This window comes from Nerophis ophidion, linkage group LG09, assembly GCF_033978795.1.
Source record: "Nerophis ophidion isolate RoL-2023_Sa linkage group LG09, RoL_Noph_v1.0, whole genome shotgun sequence".
In the NCBI taxonomy this organism is placed as follows: domain Eukaryota; kingdom Metazoa; phylum Chordata; class Actinopteri; order Syngnathiformes; family Syngnathidae; genus Nerophis; species Nerophis ophidion.
Window position 1 is genome coordinate 32,542,963 of NC_084619.1, and position 22,771 is coordinate 32,565,733.

General features: G+C 39.5%; 1 protein-coding gene across 1 annotated transcript in view; it reads left to right on the forward strand.

Moving 5' to 3' along the window:
* Window positions 1-1,910: 1,910 nt before the first annotated feature.
* dntt (deoxynucleotidyltransferase, terminal) overlaps window positions 1,911-22,771 on the forward strand; it is a 213,938-nt gene continuing 193,077 nt past the window's right edge. Inside the window, exons 1-3 of the mRNA XM_061910873.1 lie at window positions 1,911-2,146; window positions 12,350-12,524; window positions 21,438-21,548. Of these exons, the coding sequence (XP_061766857.1) occupies window positions 1,956-2,146; window positions 12,350-12,524; window positions 21,438-21,548 (477 nt within the window). The 5' untranslated portion in view covers window positions 1,911-1,955. The remainder of the gene's footprint in view (window positions 2,147-12,349; window positions 12,525-21,437; window positions 21,549-22,771) is intronic.

Here is a 22,771-nt window from a genome sequence, read left to right on the forward strand (position 1 = left end):
GCTGAAACCCTAGATGACATCATCCGTCGCTTGGCAACAGGCACCACCTTTCTACAAAACAGACACACACACGTACACATATATATACAGTACACACTGACTGCTTCTTACCAGCGAGTTGCGACTAGTGAGGCTCTCCGTCCGTGCATCCTGTGTGTATAAGCTAGTGGCCCTGCCTCCGCCTACGGAGACAAAAATGGAATAAAGGTACTGAAAACAATGCACAAAGTGAACCCTCTTGCGAGAGACGAAGTGAACAAACACACACAGAAATGGCAATTTAACGATGTCGGCAAGTAACCCAGTTCATTTTGGTTTATCCCCCCCCATCCATCCATTTTCTCCCGCTTATTCCCTTTTTTTTGGCGCCTATCTCAGCTACAATCGGGCGGAAGGCGGGGTACACCCTGGACAAGTCGCCACCTCATCGCAGGGCCAACACAGATAGACAGACAACATTCACACTCACATTCACACACTAAGGCCAATTTAGTGTTGCCAATCAACCTATCCCCAGGTGCATGTTTTTGGAAGTGGGAGGAAGCCGGAGTACCCGGAGGGAACCCACGCATTCACGGGGAGAACATGCAAACTCCACACAGAAAGATCCCGAGCCTGGATTTGAACCCAGGACTGCAGGACCTTCGTATTGTGAGGCAGACACACTAACCCCTCTGCCACCGTGAAGCCCCATTTTGGTTTACAATGTATTTAATTGATGTATTGACTATCGGCCTAGGTCCATGGTACTGATATCATACAAACTCTTGTTTAATTGGCTATTGGAGAAGAAGCGTTCTTGACCACTTTCTTCCCAATGTATATAGAATAGAATAGAATAGAAAGGACTTTATTGTCATTATATTTGCGTATAACGAGATTAAAGACTCCAACTTAAGGTGCAGTAGTGGGAACAAATATTGGGTGAAATAAATAACACAAGAGGTAATAAAGGAAAAAGCAACAATTGAAATAATAAGCAATCCTGTACAATATACAAAAAACTATATAAATACAAAATACTGTACAATATACAGAACAAGACAAGAGTACCGAAGTAATAAATAACAATCAGTGTCGGACGTATTGCACTCGAAGGGTAGTATTGCACAGTAGGGTATTAGGGCATGATATTGTATAGTGTTGAATTATTATTATTATAAGTTAGAGTTCAACATGGTGACAGCTTTGGGAAAGAAGCTGTCTCTGAGCCTGTTTGTTCTGGCTCTGATGCACCTGTAGCGCCTGCCTGATGGTAGCAAGTCGAACAGGTGGAAGCCAGGGTGTGTGCTGTCCTTGGTAATGTTTTTTTTGCTCTGTTGAGGCAACGGGAGTTGTGTAAATCCTTCAGGGAGGGCAGGGGACAGCCGATGATTTTTTGCGCAGACTTTATGACCCTCTGAATCGCGTGTGTGACTCATGTATGGCGTGTGTGTGTGTGTGTGTGTTTACAAAGGCTATGCATGATCTTTGTAAATCTCCAGAGAAATTCCACAAAGGCTTTTATTTTAGGAAATAAGCTAGTTAAAGTTGTGGACCAGATGGTGCAGCCTTGGTCTGGAGATAATGTGTGAAAATAAAGTGGACATGGCAGGACAGATGTGTGGGCGGTATGAGTTGACCACATTTCAGACAACTCCCTTGAAAGTGTACTTGGAACTAAAACTTTTGAGTTTAATTTTAGGGCATTTCTTCTTTAATGCATGCTCATGGAACCTCTTTTTGCCAAACGTTAGAAAAATGACCCACATCCACCAAACACTGCAGGTGTTTTTTAGTATACACCAAAACTTCAGCACCTGCTGCCAGAAGCTTTCCTGTCTACTAGCAACTGTCACACTGTTAGGCTAAAAACAAAAGCAAAACACTAAAAACAGTTTTTTTCTTCTTCCTGGCTGGAAGTCAGAAGAAGAATACAAACGCTGCAGAAACGCTTTGCACATCCCTGGAAAAAGATGTTCCATGCCACCATTGTGCCTTGTGTGAGGAAGAGGTCAAAACCAGCAAGTGTCACGGTCAACAGGCATGAGGTGAAGTTTCAGGAGGTCAGATTGTACCTTGTGGAGAGGAAAATGGGCGCCAGCAGGAGAGGCTTTTTGACCCAACTGGCCAGGTCAAAAGGCTTTATAGTGGATGACATCCTCAGGTTTGGAAATAAACCAATTTTCTTAAATATTGTAACAGTGCTGTATGCGTTAGCTGCATGTATTGATTTTGTAAGGTGGTTGTTATCATTAATAACTAGTAGGTAGTAGGAGGAAGCAATCTCATTAAAGAAAGTTTGATATTTTGAAAATGTGTGCCAGTCAGCTACATTTTAAGTCTCAGTTTGTTGCTAACAAGTTTGAAGAAACACACAAATATTTTTTATTAAGTTTGTTGAACCTTTATAAGTGAAGATGTATTTGTTTTAGGTTAATGTTGTTGTTTTTAACTACGATCCAGTCTGCTGTGTGCCACCAACATAGGACAGGTCTTCATTGCTTTTTCTCACTAGTTTAAGTTTTTCATCAATCACAAACTGCACACATTCTTCAGTATGATTTGAAATAAAAAAAACAACAACATCAGAGTCAACGTGTTCAAAGAAAAATTGCACTTTTTGGGGAATTTTGCCCATCGTTCACAATCTTCAGGAGAGACAAGTAGACAAGTTTTTGCTTTTTTCACTTTCCAACATAAAAATTGTCTCGAATTCTACATCTAAAATGCATTTAAAAAATGCCAATAATACTTCATTTACATTCTGTAACCTGTACAATAACCAGGCTGTAGCGACATTGTAATTGTAAGAGCTTACACTGAGGAACTCTTTTTCTATCCAACTAACACATCGGAGTGCTTTGGTAACTACGGCAAGAGATAAGCTAGCTTCTACGTCAAAACTTGTTTCAGTTTGTAATTTACAACACTGCGATACGACACCAACCTGTACTGACAGAAAACATTCACAAATATTACAGTATCTGCAAAGTGTTAGCCCACATTTCATGTTTTCAGCATATGTACTGTTGTTGTACTAACACGCACAATGTGCTGCTTGTATCATGATCGATATTAAAGTATGACTCACTCGATGAACAGTTGTTCATCTGGTCCAGTTTCCTGTTGATTTAGGGTAAGCAGTCCATTTATGTCGAAATAATTTGGCTCCACGTTCCTTATTTATAGCGTCAAAATCATTTTCCCCTCACTTTCCCAGGTTCCCTCCAGCGTCTCACTCTTTCTTTGTGCTGGCTTATATAAGCAGCAGCATATTTAGCTTCAAAAGTACAAGGTTGTAGATCCTCATTTGTCTTCATTGTCTGTTACCAAGCCTGCAATGATTAGAAAACACACTCTTGATTCCGGCAGTAGGAACACACAGTTGTTGCTAGAAGTCAGACGTGCGCTGCTATGGAAACCGAAATCAATACACAGAAATGATCAAAATACGGTAAAATATTGAATACATTACATATTGTTATGAACATGTCTGTTACTACATCATATATAGAGAGTTGGAGTATGTGTATAAAATGTTGCAAGAGGGTTTTAAAGTGGTGTTAGAGTGTTCTGAAGGCTACAACGGTGACTTCCATTATCCGCATCTTTCAAGGGTTTTTTTTATCGTAAAAATAAATGTAAATCCATACATCCATTTTCTTCGGCTTATCTGAGGCAGGGTCGTGGGGGCAGCAGCCTAAGCATAGAAGCTTATACTTCCCTCTCCCCAGCCACTTCGTCCAGCTCCTCCTGGGGAATCCCAAGGCGTTCTTAGGCCAGTTGGGAGACATAGCCAGAGGAGCCTGTTCAGTGCTAGAATGCTTCATCCCAAGTGCAGGACTAATAGACTCAAAAACTCCTTTGTCCCACGCGCCATTAGACTGTACAACTCCTCTCTGGGCCGGGGGTCGGGGGGTACTAGGATGACAGGGGATGCAAAACAATAACAGAGCAATACGTTTTCATAACATGGTCACTACTGCCTACTTTCTCTTGTTATATTCTTATTTTACTGTTATGTGGGGCGGCATAGCTCGGTTGGTAGAGTGGCCGTGCCAGCAACTTGAGAGTTGCAGGTTCGATTCCCACTTCCGCCATCCTAGTCACTGCCGTTGTGTTCTTGGGCAAGACACTTTACTCACCTGCTCCCAGTGCAACCCACATTAATTTAAATGTAACTTAGATATTAGGTTTCACTATGTAAAGCGCTTTGAGTCACTCGAGAAAAAGCGCTATACAAATATAATTAATTTCATTTCATTATATTTTTATTCCCATATTTGCTTTTTATTTCTTATTGTTATTGTAATATTTCTCCATTTTGTTTCCATTTAAATCCCCATTAGTTACTTTTTACTTTTTTTAAATGGATCTCAACTCTGTACACTGCTGCTGAAATTTTTATTTTCCTGAAGGAACTCTCCTGAAGGAATCAACAAAGTACTATCTATCTATCTATCTATCTATCTATCTATCTATCTATCTATCTATCTATCTATCTATCTATCTATCTATCTATCTATCTATTTAGTCTCTCCACCGTGGTCTGAGTCGTCAGAGCTTCTCACCCTATCTCCAGGGGAGAGCCCCGCTACCCGACAGGGAAAATTCATTTTGGCCGCTTGACCTTGTGATCTTGTCCTTTCGGTCATAACCCAAAGCTCATGACCATAGGTGAGGATAGGAACATAGTTTGAGCGGTAAATTGAGAGCTTTGCCTTCCGGCTCAGCTCCTTCTTCACCACAATGGATCAAAACAGGGTCCGCATTACTTCAGACGGCGCACCGATCTGCCTGTTGAGCTCACGATCCACTCTTCCCTCACTTGTGAAACAAGACCGCGAGGGACTTGAACTCCTCCTGGGGCAAAATCTCCTCCCCAACCCGGAGATGGCACTCCACCTTCTCCAGGGCAAGAACCATGGAGGTGTTAATTCTCCTCCCAGTCGCTTCACACTCGGCTTTGAACAGTACATAAAAAAAGACGTGTGTTCTTGTCTCTCATGATGATTGTGAACGATTCCCAAAAAAGTACAGTTCCTCTTTAAAGGTTTAAAGTGTTGAATCGTGTACAGCCCTAAGCTTATTTCAAATCCAGTGTTCTTCAAAAATTTATATATATTTGCGCCTTAGTCTTGATAATTCTCTCAATGTTGAGTTGCTATTATTGATTCAAGCCTTATGTAGTGTAAGCTGTTACGAAGGGCCCTCATGAGTGTGTGCGCGCGCGTGTGTGTGTGTGTGTGTGTGTGTGTGTCTGTGTCTGTGTGTGTGTGTTATGTGACAGCTTGCCTATGGCAGCGTTCCCAGAAACACAGCTTGAGCGCTGCTTCGGTTACACTCAGCTTGATACAATAGTTTGAAACCAACAACAGGAAATAGAGCATGCCGACGTTAATTCTGCAAGCTGACAAAGCTGATATCAGCAGCACACGTTTCTTGTTTTGCACGAGCTGAAGGTCTACTGCCCTCAACATATGTCTGAATGTACTGTGTGAAGCCTTCCGTGTGAAAAATGGTCATACCGTATATTCATTCGACTTTGTCCCAAGATGTTCAGTAAAAAGGTACAAATAGAATTAATCCACAATCGGACCCAAACAAGACTTAACAAAAAATCCATCCATCCATTTCCTACCGCTTATCCTTTTCGGGCTCGCTGGGGGTGCTGGAGCATGTCTCAGCTACATCGGGCGGAAGGCAGTGTACACCCTGGACAAGTCGCCACCTCATCGCCAGGCCAACACAGATAGACAGACAACATTCACACTCACATTCACACACTAGGGCCAATTTAGTGTTGCCAATCAACCTATCCCCAGGTGCATGTCTTTGGAAGTGGGAGGAAGCCGGAGTACCCGGAGGGAACCCACGCAGTCACGGGGAAAACATGGAAACGCCACACAGAAAGATCCCGAGGGCAGGATCGAACCCAGGACCTTAATATTGTGAGGCAGACGCACGAACCCCTCTCTACCACCGTGCTGCCCTTAACAAAAATATTAAGTTGAATTATATCATTAAAAAACGTATCGGGATACAGTATATTTCCATACCCATAGTTTTTGACCCCCTTATTGTTAGTATTTTTCAAAGCCAAGCAACTGGATAAACATGTACTATTGCAAATAAAATACACAATTGACAGTGAGTGTATGCGATATCAACATTTTGTTTCAATGATTCAACAGCAGACCATTCATGCTATGATAGATGAATTAGGACAAATATGAGGTTATTGATTGTTTGTATGAGATCCGCTTTTTGAAGTAAACTGAATTCATGCCATAGAAATTGCATTTATCACATGCTGTAAAATTCATTACAATGTGATATGCCTATATTTTTTATTGAGATCGAATTGAAGGCTATTGGCTGAACAGTAAGCCACAGACTTGGACCGTATCAAAGGTCATTGACTTTAGTGAGTCACAGTTATTAATTCCGAAATGACACTAAGCTTACATTTTTGTCAATTTGACTTTCAGAGTTTTTATGTGGTTACATAAAAATAATAATTAAGGCTGGTCTAAAAAGAGGCATTTGTTTTGGTTTATCTCCAGTTATCATGAATCACAATTGCAGAAACACCTTTCAATTTGAGTGGAAAATAAACCCCGTATAAGCAGTTTTACGGCATTAAGTTTGAAATGTTATTGCTAAAAGAAGTCTAATGGCTAATGGAATCTGTAAGGACCCCGTTTAGCATGACGCGATGCAGATAACATGTCAACTAATGAATAACATGACGCTTCATATGAATGTTTACCTCAAACTTATCCCTCGCCTCTTCCTGCTGCATCACTTTTTGATAGAATAGCATATTCTACTTATTCACATTGTCAGCTGTGACGCCCAGCATTAATGAACTATTCTTGTAAGCTTGACGTACCGGGTTCAATCCCCATTTATTAGGGGTGTAAAATAAATCGGTACAAACCGAAAACCGATTTTAACTTTAGAGATATGAATACGACAGCACAGTGGTAGAGGGGTAAGTGCGTCTGCCTCACAATACGAAGGTCCTGAGTTCAATCCCGGGCTCGGGATCTTTCTTTGCGGGGTTTGCATGTTGTACCTTGACTGTGTGGGTTTCCTCCGGGTACTCCAGCTTCCTCCCACTTCCAAAGACATGCACCTGGGGATAGGTTGATTGGCAACACTAAATGGTTCCTAGTGTGGGAATGTGAGTGTGAATGTTGTCTGTCTATCTGTGTTGGCCCTGTGATGAGGTTGTGACTTGACCAAGAGTGTACCCCGCCTTCCACCCGAAACGCAGCTGAAATAGGCTCCAGCGACCCCCCACAACCCCAAAAGAGACAATCGGTAGAAATGGATGGATGGATGGAGATATGAATACATTGTCTGGCGAGCCGCTGGATCGATCTATATCTAGTAGGAATATGTCAATGTCCGTTTGGAAAGTCATGATTTGACCCTGGAATACCCCATGGGTAAGACCTATACACCAAATACATAGCGACAGTCAGTGATTTGGAAAAAATTTGTAATATCGTATAATGGTAATCTTAGATGAATAAATCTTGATTTGAATCGCATAAAAGCAGCTGCTGGTGCTTCCTAGAAACCTGCTATGCACTCTGCGTGTATTTATTTAGAAACTTACTACAGCCTCCTAACATTAGATAATTGGTTCAGGTGATTATAAAGCAGGCTTTTTCAAAATTTTAAATTTTGATTTTCGATTCAGTTCATTTGAAGAAGTTAAATTTGAATTAAAGTGGTTCTAATTGACATACTGTTGTATTGGAAATTAAATTGGAATTCCAAAAATTGGAATTCATCCATCCATCCAACCATTTTCTACTGCTTGCCCTTTTTGGGGTCCAACCCAGCTGCATTTGGGTGGAAGGCGGAGTACACCCTGGACAAGTCTCCACCTCATCACAGGGCCAACACAGATGGACAGACAACATTCACACTCACATTCACACACTAGGATCAATTCAGTGTTGCCAATCAACCTATCCCCAGGTGCATGTTTTTGGCAGTGGGGGGAAGCCGGAGTACCCAAAACAGAACGATCCCGAGCCTGGAATTGAACTTCGTATTGTGAGGCACATGCACTAACCCCTGTACCACCGAATTCAATTCAATGCAATTTAGAAAAAATGTTCAACAAGCAACAGGACTAATTTGGCACGTTTAACAAAGGTTTTGGCTTGAATACTAAAAGTACTTCACACACATACTAAAATTGTAATTATTATTTCTGTGACGATCTCATCTTGTGATCTTTTCTTAGTTTATTTCCTGTGTAGCGCTGTAATGATTGGTTCCTTTTTCCTGTGTGTCTCCCTGAGCGTTCTTTCCCCTCACCTGCCGCTGATTGGTAAATGGTAAATGAGTTATACTTGTATAGCGCTTTTCTACCTTCAAGGTACTCAAAGCGCTTTGATACTATTTCCACATTCACCCATTCAAACACACATTCACACACTGATATAAATACCTGTCTCGCCTGTTTGTCAGGGCTGGAGGATTGTTTTGCTTACTGACTTTTAGCTGCATGCTGTGTGCATGACTGCTCATCAGGTGTTAAATATGTTAAATACTTGTTTTACCTGCACATCATCTTCCTGTCTCCTGCATCATGGGGTCACAACTACCGCATGCCAGTCCACAACAATTCACCATTTTCATGTTTTGAAACCAACAATATTCATGACTTTAAGTGTTTTACCAAAAAATGGCTAACATGCTAACACTCACATGCCAGCAATATGGTGCCTGATAAATAATACGCAGTTTCACTCTGACATTTTCATTTTGTGATGTTTATACTAAAATTAAAGGCCTACTGAAACCCACTACTACCGACCATGCAGTCTGATAGTTTATATATCAATGATGAAATATGAACATTGCAACACATGCTAATAGGGCCAGTTTAGTTTACTAAATTGCAATTTTAAATTTCCCGCGAAGTGTCCTGTTGAAAACGTCGCGGAATGGTGACGCTTATGTTGACGCGTGCTTGTGACGTGCTTGTGACGTTATCGGTAGCGGACATTTTATCCCAGCACCACTCACGGCTAAAAGTCGTCCAATTTAATCGCTCAATTAATAATGGATACTACAAAGAAGAATGCACTTGGTGGAAAGCGGTGTATTTCGGCCGGCTGTAGCAACACGAACACAGCCGGTGTTTCTTTGTTTGTTGTGAAGCTTTAATAAGGAACAGAGCGGTCAAGCGAACATGTTTCTCTACCACATGTCAACCGGCAGGTATCGGTGAGAAAATGGTGGTAATAAGTTGGCTCTTACCGTAAACATGAGCGGAGCTTGTGTTGTTCTTCCTTCAGCTGTCAAAGAGGCAGCTGCGACTGTCTTGGCTCCTACATGGCTTCACTCAGCGACACTGGTGGTCACCACACCCCTCCGACCTTCAGGTATGACTTTATAATCTCACTAAAACACTAGTAACACAATAATCTGATACGGGATTTTCCAGAATTTTCCTGATAAATGTGTCTAATAACATTTGAATCGCACCTGCCCTCGTCTTTTTTTTTTTCCTTCTGGTCCTTCACTCTCACTTTCCTCATCCACAAATCTTTCATCTTCGCTCCAATTAATGGGGAAATTGTCGCTTTCTCGGTCAGAATCGCTCGCGCTGCTGGTGTCTATGATTGCAATCAATGTGCTGATGTGAGGAGCCCTCACACCGATGACGTCACGCACACATCGGCTTCTACTTCCGGTACAGGCAAGGCTTTTTTCTTAGCGACCAAAAGTTGCGAACTTTATCGTGGATGTTCTCTACTAAATCCTTTCAGCAAAAATAGGGCAATATCACGAAATTATCAAGTATGACACATAGAATCGACCTGCTATCCCCGTTTAAAAAAGTAAATCTAATTTCAGTAGGCCTTTAATCTAATCTCAATCCTTTTCTACTGCTCAACTGTAAACATCAACCAATAATAAACTATTTAAGTTTAACGTTTATCAGTAACATGAGCTGTTCTGTGAAGAAAAAAAAACAACCTCAGAAATGGTTGGCTTTTATACACATCTTAAAGTTCAGATTGATCTGTCAATCAGCTGTACTGTTGTGAGAACTGTACACTTTGATTTTTCTTAGGCTAAAAGGCTAACCTAGCATGATAGCCTGTTAAAACGAATACATTATAATGTTAGCAAATTAGCTCACATTGCTCTGCTATTGTTGCTAACATCTGTGTCCTTCCCCACTCTTTGATGTAACTTTATTGTACCTGGTATAAGGCATCTTTTATGTTGGACTCGTATAGTTATACTGTATGTAAAAATATACTTGCCAACTGTCACGATTTTTCCCGGAGACTTGCGAATTTCAGTGACCCTCCCGAACCATTCTCTCAAAATTCTCCCGATTTCCACCGGGACAACAACATTGGGGGCGGGCCTTGAAGGGACTGCCTTTAGCGTCCTCTACAAACCGTCGTCCCGTCCACTTTTCGTCCATACAAACAAAACTTCGGCCTAGTCACATAATATATGCAGCTTTTATACACACAGAAGAGTGAATGCAACGCATACTTGATCAACAGCCATACGGGTCACACTGAGGGTGGCCGTAAAAACAACTTTAACACTGTTACAAGTATGCTCCACACTGTGAACCCACACCAAACAAGAACGACAAACACATTTCGGGAGAACATCCGCATCGTAACACAACATAGCCAAACAGAACAAATACCCTGAACCCCTTGCAACACTAACTCTTCCGGGACGCTACAATATACACCCCCCGCTACCAGCAAACCCCGTCCCCCCAACCCTGAGTTTACTGAGTGTTTAACAACACTCAGTAAACGTTGAGGAACTGAAGCTTTTCAGGTGGAATTATTTCCCATTCTTGCTTGATGTACAGCTTAAGTTGTTCAACAGTCCGGATTCTCCGTTTTGGTATTTTAGGCTTTTTGGACTACAGGCAGGGCAGTCTATTACCTGCACTCTTTTACTATGAAGTCACGCTGTTGTAACACATGGATTGGCATTGTCTTGCTTAAAAAAATAAGCAGAGGCGTCCATGAAAACACTGCTTGGATGGCCACATATGTTGCTCCAAAAGCTGTATGTACTTTTCAGCATTAATGAGTTCCTTTTTCAATCCCCACCTACCAACCTAGTCACGTTCGTTGTGTTCTTGAGCAAGACACTTCACCCTTGCTCCAGATGTGTCGTGGTTAGGGCCTTGCATGGCAGCTCCCGCCATCAGTGTGTGAATGTGTATGTGAATGGGTGAATGTGGAAATAGTGTCGAAGCGCTTTAAGTGCCCTGAAGGTAGTAAAGCGCTATACAAGTATAACCCATACACTATTTACGCCCATACCATCACACATGCTGGCTTTTGAACTCTGTGTCGATAACAATCCGGATGTTTTTTCCTCTTTGTTTTCCGGAGGACACAACGTCCACACAAAATTTGAAATGTGGACTCGTCAGACCACATAACACTTTTCCACTTTGCATCAGTCCATCCAGCAAAGCCAACACCGTTTCTGGGTCTTGTTGATAAATCGCTTTCGCTTTGCATAGTAGAGTTTTAACTTGCACTTACAGATGTAGCGACAAACTGTAGTTACTAACAGTGGTTTTCTGAAGTGTTCCTCAACTCCTGTGGTGATATCCTTTACACACTGATGTCGCTTCTTCATCCTGAGGGATCGAAGGCCCGTAATATTATTGCTTACGTGCAGTAATTTCTCTAGATTCTCTGAACCTTTTGAGGATATTATGGACTGTAGATGATGAAATCCCTACATTCCTTGCAATAGCTCGTTGAGAAATGTTGTTCTTAAACTGTTCAAAAAATTTGCTCACGCATGTGTTCACAAAGTGGTGACCCTCGCCCCATCCTTGTTTGTGAATGACTGAGCATATATACCCAATCATGGCACTCACCTATTCCCAATTAGCCTGTTCGCCTGTGGCATGTAACAAATAAGTGTTTGATGAGCATTCTTCAACGTTATCAGTCTTTTTTGCCACTTCTGCCAGCTTTTTGAATGATGTTGCAGGTATCAAATTCCAAAAGAGCTAATACTTGCGAAAAATAACCAAGTTTTCCAGTTTGAACGTTAAGTTTCTTGTCTTTGCAGTCTATTCAATTGAATATAGGTTGAAACGGATTTGCAAATCATTGTATTCTGTTTTTGCTTACCATTTACACAACATGCCAACTTCAATGGTTTCGGGTTATTAAATAATTGCAGATCACATTCGAATTGAAATATTCATGGTGTGTGAAAGATGCAATTTGCTTGAATGCAACATGCTGACTTTGTGTGGACGGGCATAGAAACTTTATGGAAGTCATTTTGTGGCATTAAACTATTTCTTCACTTCCAGCGATGACATCACTCATGTGGTGTCCGAAGACAGCAGGGCATCCTCCCTGTGGGAGTGGCTAAAGGGGTGCGGCCTGAAGAATTTGTCCAAGATGCAGGTCTTGCATATCAGCTGGTTCACTGACAGCATGAGAGCTGGGAGACCTGTTGCTGTGGAGAACAGACACCTCATTCAGGTTGGAGCTCTAAATTATATCAACACAGGAAAATAGGGTGGAACAATTTCAACCACTAAATCAAGAAAACAATGCTGTAATAACAGATGACCATATTTCCGGACTATAATGTGTACCATATAAAATGTAAAAAGAGTTATTTACACAAATACTCTGTGAATGTTTATTTACATACCTGAATTATTTCAAAACAGTGCCTGTAACATGGCAGTACAATGGCTGATCAAACAAAACAGAAGTCATCGTCATGGACCCACTTACTGTGGAAGCTCGCTCTCCAATCAGCTAGTCAATAACGCTACGGGGAGGTTTTGGTGACTTGACTGAGGAATTTTTGAAAGTGAAACAATACAAAAAGAACGCCTTCCATCCATTAACTTTCTACCGCTTGTCCCTCTCGGGGTTGCGGGGGTGGCTGGAGCCTATCTCAGCTACATTCGCCATTATTAAGTTAATAATACTGACACAGACTCTTGTACATTTTTTTTTACATTAGATAATGCGAATGCCGCTAGCTTGGTTACATTATGCATATGCTTGAAAACACTCCTAAAGACATCACACATGGGACGGTTTAGTGAGTATGAATAGTTTTAGTGATATTGTAAATGTTACAAACATTGTTTGGCAACGCTGTGGACAACTAGAAGACAGAACCGGTTGGAAGCACTAAACAGAAGCCCACAGCACCTGCAGTGAGCAAACTCGTCCAAAAGATGGCACCATCACACAAATACTAACACAGCTTTTCAAAACTATTTGCACCATGACCGCTAACTAAGAAAAACCCATAAATCATCCGCACCGTTTTATAAGCTGCAGGGCTCAAAGTGTAGGAGAAAAATTGTGGCTCATCGTCTAGAAATTACGATACTTGGTTTCCAACAGATTGCTAATCTTTTTGTGGCAGTGGGGGTCTTTGCACAGTTTTGGTGTCTTTCTATTGAACGGTCTAGCTTTTCCTTGTTTACATTTATATTATGATTGTTCATGATGTGCAGAAATAGTGAAGTAAAGTGAATTATATTTATATAGCACTTTTTCTCTAGTGACTCAAAGTGCTTTACATAGTGAAACCCAATATCTAAGTTACATTTAAACCAGTGTGGATGGCACTGGGAGCAGGTGGGTAAAGTGTCTTGCCCCAGGACACAATGGCAGTGACTAGGATGGCGGAAGCGGGGATCAAACCTGGAACCCTCGAGTTGCTGGTACGGCCACTCTACCAACCAGGCTATATCGCCCACTATACAGCAACAGCAGATTTGACATTCTCCATATTGCGTGGGCTTATCATATTAACCTATCTGTTAGAACAGGCAGCTGAGCCTACTGTGCTCCTCAAAAGCTATCACTGTAGGGCTTGGCAACAAACGGAACTGAATGTAAAAAATAAAGTGGAAGAAAATGTTGCTTTAGTTTTTTTAATACATTTTTCTGTTTTGTTGCTGGAGCTCAGTATCCTGTCACAATGCCACGCAATCCTTAAGTATCTTTGTCGTCAGTTGCTTTCCTGCAGCCGGCCCGTCGTTAAATGACAGCGTTAATGATGCCATGCTGGCTTTTATTGATGCATCTCCCCGGGTAACCATGCGCCCGCTTCTCTTCTTGTTTTGTGACGCACGCCCTCTGCAAACCGAGCGAGGGAATGTACCGTAGCTTTTGCGTGCACTGTGCTTAAAATAGATCATTTATAAGTGATATATCCTTTCAAGCAGCTCTTGTGTTGAGATACGATATTTCACAAAAAGACTGTTTCCTAGGAACGTTGCCTCATGGATTCTTTTGATAGTGTGGAATTAAAACACATTTTTCCTAATCCTAAACCCTACATATTCTGTTATAAATTGGTATACATTTTAATACAGTAATCTAATTGATGTGCAATATTTTCTACACTGCTTTATTGGGTGTCAGTATCTGTGTTTGTATTGGACTTTAATTAACTATAACCGGCATATAACACATATTAAAGGCCTACTGAAACCCACTACTACCCACCACGCAGTCTGATAGTTTATACATCAATGATGAAATATTACCATTGCAACACATACCTTTTTAGTTTACTAAATTACAATTTTAAATTTTCCGGGAGTTTCGTCTTCGAAAAGTTGTGTAATGATGACGTGCACACAAGACGTCACAGGTTTTTAGGAAATATGAGCGCTGCACACACACACAGAGCTAAAAGTCGTCTGCCCTAACGGCATAATTATACAGTATTTTGGACATCTGTGTTGCTGAATCTTTTGCAATTTGTGAAATTAGTACTGGAGAAGTCACAGTAGAAAGATGGAGTTGGGAAGCTTTAGCCTTTAGCCACACAAACACACGGTGATTCCTTGTTTAACATTCCTGGAGGTGAAACTTTCCTATGGATCAGAGCTCGGTCAAGCGAACATGAATCAAGACGGAATATCAACCAGCAGGATTTGGTGAGAAATATGTGGTTAAAAAGTCGCTTCTTACCGGAGAAAAGCTGAGCTTATGCCGTCCGTAGCTGCCGTCGACTCCCCTGAGACACTGCGCGTCAAGACACCCGTGGAAACACCCTTCCGACTATCAGGTACTATTTAACTCACTAAAACACTAGCAACACGACAGAAAGATAAGGGATTTCCCAGAATTAACCTAGTAAATGTGTCTAAAAACATCGGAATCCGTCCCAATGCAATTGCGTTTTTATTTTTTTTTCTAGTCCGTCGCTATCAATATCCTCTAACACAAATCTTTCATCCTCGCTCAAATTAATGGGGAAATTGTCGTTTTCTCGGTCCGAATAGCACTTTTTGTCGGAGGCTCCCATTAAAAACAATGTGAATATGTGAGGAGCCATCACACGGGTGACGTCATCGTCTGCGACTTCCGGTAGAGGCAGGGCTTTTCTCTTAGCACCGAAAGTTGTGAACTTTATCGTGGATGTTCTCTACTAAATCCTTTCAGCAAAAATACGGCAATATCGCAAAATGATCAAGTATGACACATAGAATGGACCTGCTATCCCCGTTTAAATAAGAAAATCTCACTTCAGTAGGCCTTTAAGTCATGTAAGACATTAATAATAAGCTGCACACACATGACAGGCAGTTATTAAATTGATCATTTTACCATTTATTAACTGCATTACAGCAGCAAGGACTGATTGAAAACACATTTTGCCATATCCGTGCATTTATCCAAAGGTAAGACGACCACCCTTTTTTGGAAAACATTATTTTAGACAAAATAAATGAAGTCATTTTACCAGTTAAATCACATATTATTAATCAGGCCCAAACCGTTTGACAACTTTGCTTTGTGGATCACCATTGTCTTAAAATTAGCATGATAATGCCACCCTCCACACTTGTTCACATGTATTTTGGTTTGGTAGTGTTAGACCAAAGACTGCACAGTAAAAAAAATTATGCCTACAATAAAGATGATTGGAGCATTTGTGATTTATTGCATAGCGCAATAAATATTCTAAAAGTGAAATACTTTCTGCAGGGTTGAATATAATTATGTTAACTTTTCTGTTATTTTTACTAACTCATATTCCAATAAAAGTTTGTAAAATATCATTTTCATTAATTGCCACGTGCACATCTGCAAAACAGTCGTGCGTGAACACTACCCAGACCAGCGTCAAATTACATTAATGACATTAGTACAAACTGGGGCTGTTAACAATAATGAATTAATTGTTGTGATTAATCACAAAGCATTATTGCATTAATCATGTGTATGCACAGATTAATCACAATCATTTATTTTTAACAGCACATTCTCCTTTTCTTTAACCGCGGATGGTTACCTGAAGGGCGGCACGGGTTTTATATGGTCAGTGATCGGGTCAATGCATCATCAGTACACAGATGAGAGGGTAGACTCTGACTGGTGTACTTGTTGGCCAATCTCATTTCAAAATACACCCCAACTGGACTTTTGATAAAACTGATAGAAAGTTTTGAAAACTGGGTTGTGATTACGTTTTGACAATGAAATTCAAATATTGTGGTCTTTTTTTGAGCTTAAATTGATTTTAGTAATTACCTGTAATTAATTATGATTACTTCAACTAAAAGTCAAAAAGTTTTAGTTTAGTTTAGTTATGTTTTAGTTACTTCAACTAAAAGTTGACAATGACATTTCAAATATTGGGGTCTTTTTTAAAGCTTAAGTTGATTTTAGTAATAACCTGTAATTAATTATGATTACTTCAATCAAAAGTTGAAAAAAATAATTGTTTGATGGCACTAATAAAAATATCTAGTTGCTGAAAGTTTATTTTTTTTTAAAACTTGTTTTCCCAGGTAAAAAAAAAATTACTTATATTGATGTCCATATGGTTTATAGAATATATTGTAAGTATTTTTTAATCAGTGAGCTTTGATCTGCCATCTTGGAGACACACTCCAAGGTACTGGCCAAGAATATTTCTATACTGAGCGGTAATTTGTTCAGAAATGTTCTCTCAAAAGTACCATATTGGTCTCTAAGAGGCCAGAACTATAGCTTTTTATTCTACCAAAAAGGGTACAAGATGACAAAAATAAAACATTTGTATTATTCCAACGATACCCTGAGGGTAACTGCCGCGTTTAAAATATTTAGCGCATACAGACAATATCTATTAGTCATACTATTTGAAATAGGGAGTACTAATATTAGTATAATTGTAGGTAATGTATTTATAGCCATTATTTATAATAATACTACTAATACAATTTTTTTCCTATTGATAACATCTTTTGATTATTCCCATCATTACTATGCTATTAACTTGTATTTATAGTTTCTAACATGATCATGTCCATCCATCCATCCATTTTCTACCGCTTGTTCCCTTTGGGGTCACGGGGGGGCGCTGGTGCCTATCTCAGCTACAATCGGGCAGAAGGCGGGGTAGACCCTGGACAAGTCGCCTCCTCATCGCAGGGCAACATGATCATGTTTTATTGTCAATTTCCTTCTTCAAGATTTTACTTATCGTTGGTAACTATGGAGCTTTTACATCATCCTGGTACTATCAGCCATGTAAGATGTTTCTATTTTATGAACTTTGAGCAGTATATGGTTTAAAACAATCGTACTTGTACAAATTGATCAGGTACACAAATCGACTTGGACTGAAGGGAACGATGAAAAGTTACACCCCCAGAGACAATAACTGCACTCTTTTAGGTATACGCTTGTACCTCTATTTTTGACAGAAGAGCAGACATACAGTGTACAGATGTAAAGATAGGGACCAACTCCATGTTCAGTTTTTTTCGGGATAAACTTTGTTTGGAATCTGCTTAGCACCGGAACATTTTTTCTTTTAAATAAATACTTTTTTGTGTTCTTCAGCATCTCTCTAAGAAGTACATGGTTACAATCATTGCCTTGGCAAATCCATGTCTAATTGAATGAACACAATGTTCCCTTTGTGGTGTCTAATTATCCTCCCAATATTTTATTATAACCTTGACATATATTTTGCAAATGTGGAACCGTTTCTATGTGAAATGGAAAAAAGGCAATTTACAGGACGTAAATTGGATGATGGCAAGCAGATTTGTAATGCCACGGGTTCAGTTCTGTAATGAATTTGGATGCCACCAGACTGTGAGATGAGTGTCATTACCCTGTTGCCCCGGAGACACATGGTTATAAAATTACTTCTCCAAGGCAAATGGTTACTTTTTTTGTGTAATTCTACTTGGGCTCATAGCTCTGCTGCTCAGGAGTACAAGCCTAGGGCACATCTTGACATGGAGTAGGGGTGGGCGATACAAATGTTGGTATCGATCCAATACCAAGTAAGTATGGTAATGATAATTTTCACTTGACATTTCTTAGGATCATTGGAATAATTTATGACTATGCCATTTATTTGTTGATTGTGATAAGAACCAGAGTAAAACATGGGACACACATATATTTGAAAAATGTAACAATGTGTAATTGCAACAAAATAACATAATAGCTATTCCGGAAAAAAACAGGATTTACGTCCAAATCGATGACTGGGGAGTTGTTGTAAAATTTACATCTCTTTCAGATAATGTAACAATGACAACAAAAAATATACTTTTTTTTCTCTTTTACCCTTTTTAAATAAGTCAACATGCAAAACAATCTTACAAATACAAACCTATATACCTTTGCCATCAAAGCCTTTCAGTTTGTAAATAATATAATAATAATATAACAATATAAACAAATAAAACAAACAAATATTAGTGACAATTAAGATAGACAGATATAAAAAATATTGATCGTATTGTTAGTCTGTGTTGCTTTGGAGCCCAGGATGCAGAAACAGTAGGCAAAGCGTAAAATCGCTTTAAGTAAAATTGAGACTCAATTCTGAATTGGATCCTCACCACAAGAATCAGAATAAAATTTAATGTTGAGTGGTTGTAACAATCACATCTTTCCGATAATGTAAAAATAACAAAACACATTTTTTTTTTCTCCTATTCCACTTTAAAATAAGTCAAAGGCGGAAAAAATCTTACATATACAAAGCTATATTATTTTGCCACCATAGCACTTGTGTTTGTAAACAATATAACAATGTAACACTATTAAAGTTAAAGTTAAAGTACCAATGATTGTCACACACACTCTAGGTGTGGTGAAATTTGTCCTCTGCATTCGACCCATCCCCTTGATCATCCCCTGGGAGGTGAGGGGAGCAGTGGGCGGCAGTGGTGCCGCGCCCGGGAATCATTTATGGTGATTTAACCCCCAATTCCAACCCTAGATGCTGAGTGCCAAGCAGGGAGGCAATGGGTCCCATTTTTATAGTCTTTGGTATGACCCGGTCGGGGTTCGAACTCACAACCTACCGATCTCAGGGCAGACACTCTAACCACTAGGCCACTGAGTCAATGGCGGAAAAAAATCATACATATACAAAGCTATATTATTTTGCCACGATAGCAGTTGTGTTTGTAAACAATATAACAATGTAACACTATTAACAAAACAGATATGTGTAACAATGAACAAACAGGCCTGAAAATATTGATTGTATTGTTATGGTCTGTGTAGATCTGGACCTGACGATAATAATAATAATTAAGGCTGTTAAAAAAATTATTAAAAAAAAATCTGATTAATTACACTTTTGAACTGTGATTAAACATAGGATGTTATTTTCATGCGTAAATAAAATTTGCTCAGTAGTCAGAATGTCATACAGGAACATTTTTTAAATGTTTTACTGAATATTAAGTCATTTTTCAGATGACAATGCTGATCTCTTTATTTTGGTACAATGCGAACCCAGGTCGTTGTGATTACTTACAGATGATCTCCAGTCAGTAAAAAAAACTCACATCCAACCAGTATTTGCAACTAAATGCTCTTGTTTGTGGAGTACAGTAGGTTCATCCTTGCTGTAATAATGCCTCTCCAAGGTATTGTATTCCAGACCAGCTGCGGTGATATGAATGATATCTTCTTTCAGGACTTGATCTTCACAGATGTTGGATAGTTTACATCTGGTGGCTGTCCGTTTAGCAAAGGTACATGATAAACTTATCTGAGCTACATTGACGCAGGTAAACTGTCAGCGTAGCGTTCTCTGCCTGTTGTTGATGTATCATTCATGATGTATCATTTTTGCGATATTTTTTGCGAATACGTGTTTTGCTTTAAGATGGTATTTTAAACTTGATGCTTGTCGCAGTTTTATCCAAAGTTATTTTTTGAAGTGAACTTAACCACCTTTCATCGCGATCACAGACTGTGTAACAAAGCCTCAACCCAGATGTGATAATCTTCATACATATGATAACATGATATATATATTTTTATTAATCACGTGAAAAGGCATTAAGGCTGACAGCCCTAATAATAATAATAATATTTGATAATAATAATAATAATAAGGCGACTTGTCCAGGGTGTACCCTGCCTTCCGCCTGTTTGTAGCTGAGATAGGCGCCAGTGCCCCCCGCGACCTCAAAAGGGAATAAACGGTAGAAAATAGATGGATGGATGGATAATAATAACAATATTAATAATAATGCAGTTAAATTACCTTTCAAGTAACCTGAAGGATATTTTAAAATTTACAGATGAAATAATTTGCAAGATAAAGATAAAATATCAAAAGACAAAAACAACATGTAACAAGCAAATGAAGGACAGTGTAGACCAGGGGTATCAAACATACGGCCTGAGGGGCGGATCAGGCCCGCAAACAGGTTTAATTTGGGCCACGGGATGAGTCTGCTAAGTATAATAATTTACCTGAAATTTTTTAATGAAAGAAACAGCTGTTCTAAATGTGTCCACTGGATGTCGCAGTAGCAATTCTTTGTATCTTTGTAGCTGATGCTACATACAAAAATAAACCACACAATGTGAGTACATCAGTCGAGAAAAATGATCAAACTACATAAATAACATCCTGTAACTTGATTTTGAGATAATTGTTTTAATCTAGATAGAAAATTAGCACCAATGAGTTGACTGATGAACATTATCACATAATTTATTCAGAAAATATAATCAACGACAAATAAAGAATATATATTATATACTATTAACCGCAACAGGTAATTGTAATAAAAAAATCAACATCATGATTTGCACAATTTCAGAATGTGCTTGTTCTATTTTTAAACAAAGAAAACAATCTCAAGTTGTCTTTATTTTGAAGTTATAGTGGCATGATTTTACCAGTCCGGCCCACTCGGGAATAGATTTTTCTCCATGTGGCCCCCGATCTAAAATGAGTTTGACATCCCTGTTGTAGAGGAACTTACAGTGACTGCAGTTAAGAACAGGTGTTTTTAAATTTGGATCTAAAGGTATGAAGGGAGTCAATATTACAATTGCTGTCGATATTTAGATAGACAATTTCCAAGGACAGATACATAACAACAATATTTGATTGTGTGTGTGTGTGGTTGTTTTTGTGCTCAGGACACCTTGCCTGCATCGCCAGAAAATTCTACACTTTCTCCCGTGGCAGCAATGTCTCAATATGCCTGCCAGAGACGGACAAGCACTGACAACAAAAACAAGATTTTCACAGTAAGAAATAGACACCTTACTCTCTTAGGCTTTGATGTGCTTGATAATTTCCTCTGAACAAATCAGTTATATATAGGAAAGTAGTGGAAGAGTGGTCATCATGCCACGTGTAAATCTTTTAGGAACGCAGAATTTGAATGAAGGAAAAACAATGTGCTGTGCTCGGTTACCGTGAATTAATTTTGAGTACTCACAATTAAATAACACATTAATTTCTGTGTTGGCCCTGCGATGACTTGTCGACTTGTCCAGGGTGTACGCCGCCTTCCGCCTGTTTGTAGCTGAGATAGGCACCAGCGGCCCCTGCGACCCAAAAGGAATAAGCGCTAGAAATTAATGGATGGATGTTAATTTTGACTCCCAGTTATAACTCAATAGGAGTGGTAATTATTCTAAAAACCAGACTACATGACAGCTCTACCTTGTCAAGCATGGCCTCAGTCAGGTCTGATGTTTTAATGTGCATGTGTTAAAAGACTTTCTACCGTATTTTTCAGATTATGAATTACTCCGGAGTATACGTTGCACCGGCCGAAAATTCATTATAAAGAAGGAAAAAAAACATATATACCTCGCACTGAAGGATAAGTCGCATTTTGGGGGGAAATATATTTGATAAAATCCAACACCAAGAATAGACATTTGAAAGGCAATTCAAAATAAATAAAGAATAGTGAACAACAGGCTGAATAAGTGTGCGTTATATGACACATAAATAACCAACGGAAAACATGCCTGGTATGTTAAAGTACTGTAACATATTATGGTAAGAGTCATTCTAATAACTATAACATATAGAACATGCTATACATTCACCAAACAAGCTGTCACTCCTAATCGATAAATTCGATGAAATTTTCTTCCTCGATGTCGCTTCTAAACAACTTTGCCAACTCCAAAGGTATGCGCCGCTTCCTGTCGTCGTTTTCTGCTGAATATTTCACTACGTCCACCTTGTAATCTGCAGTACATGATTTCCTTTTCGGTCCAATTTTTGCTCAGCCCTTCTCAGTTTTTTATACGTTAACGCCAACGATGAAATGATATATTTTAATAGCTACGGCAGTAGCATATAGCATATAGCAGTTAGCATTCCATGACTCACAATGCACTTCTGTAATGACCCTCCCCCGCCGAATTCTTATTGGTTGACGTGTATGTGATGATTGCTGACGTGTGTGTGACGATTGCTGACATTTTCTTGGTCTCTTCCGCGAATAAGA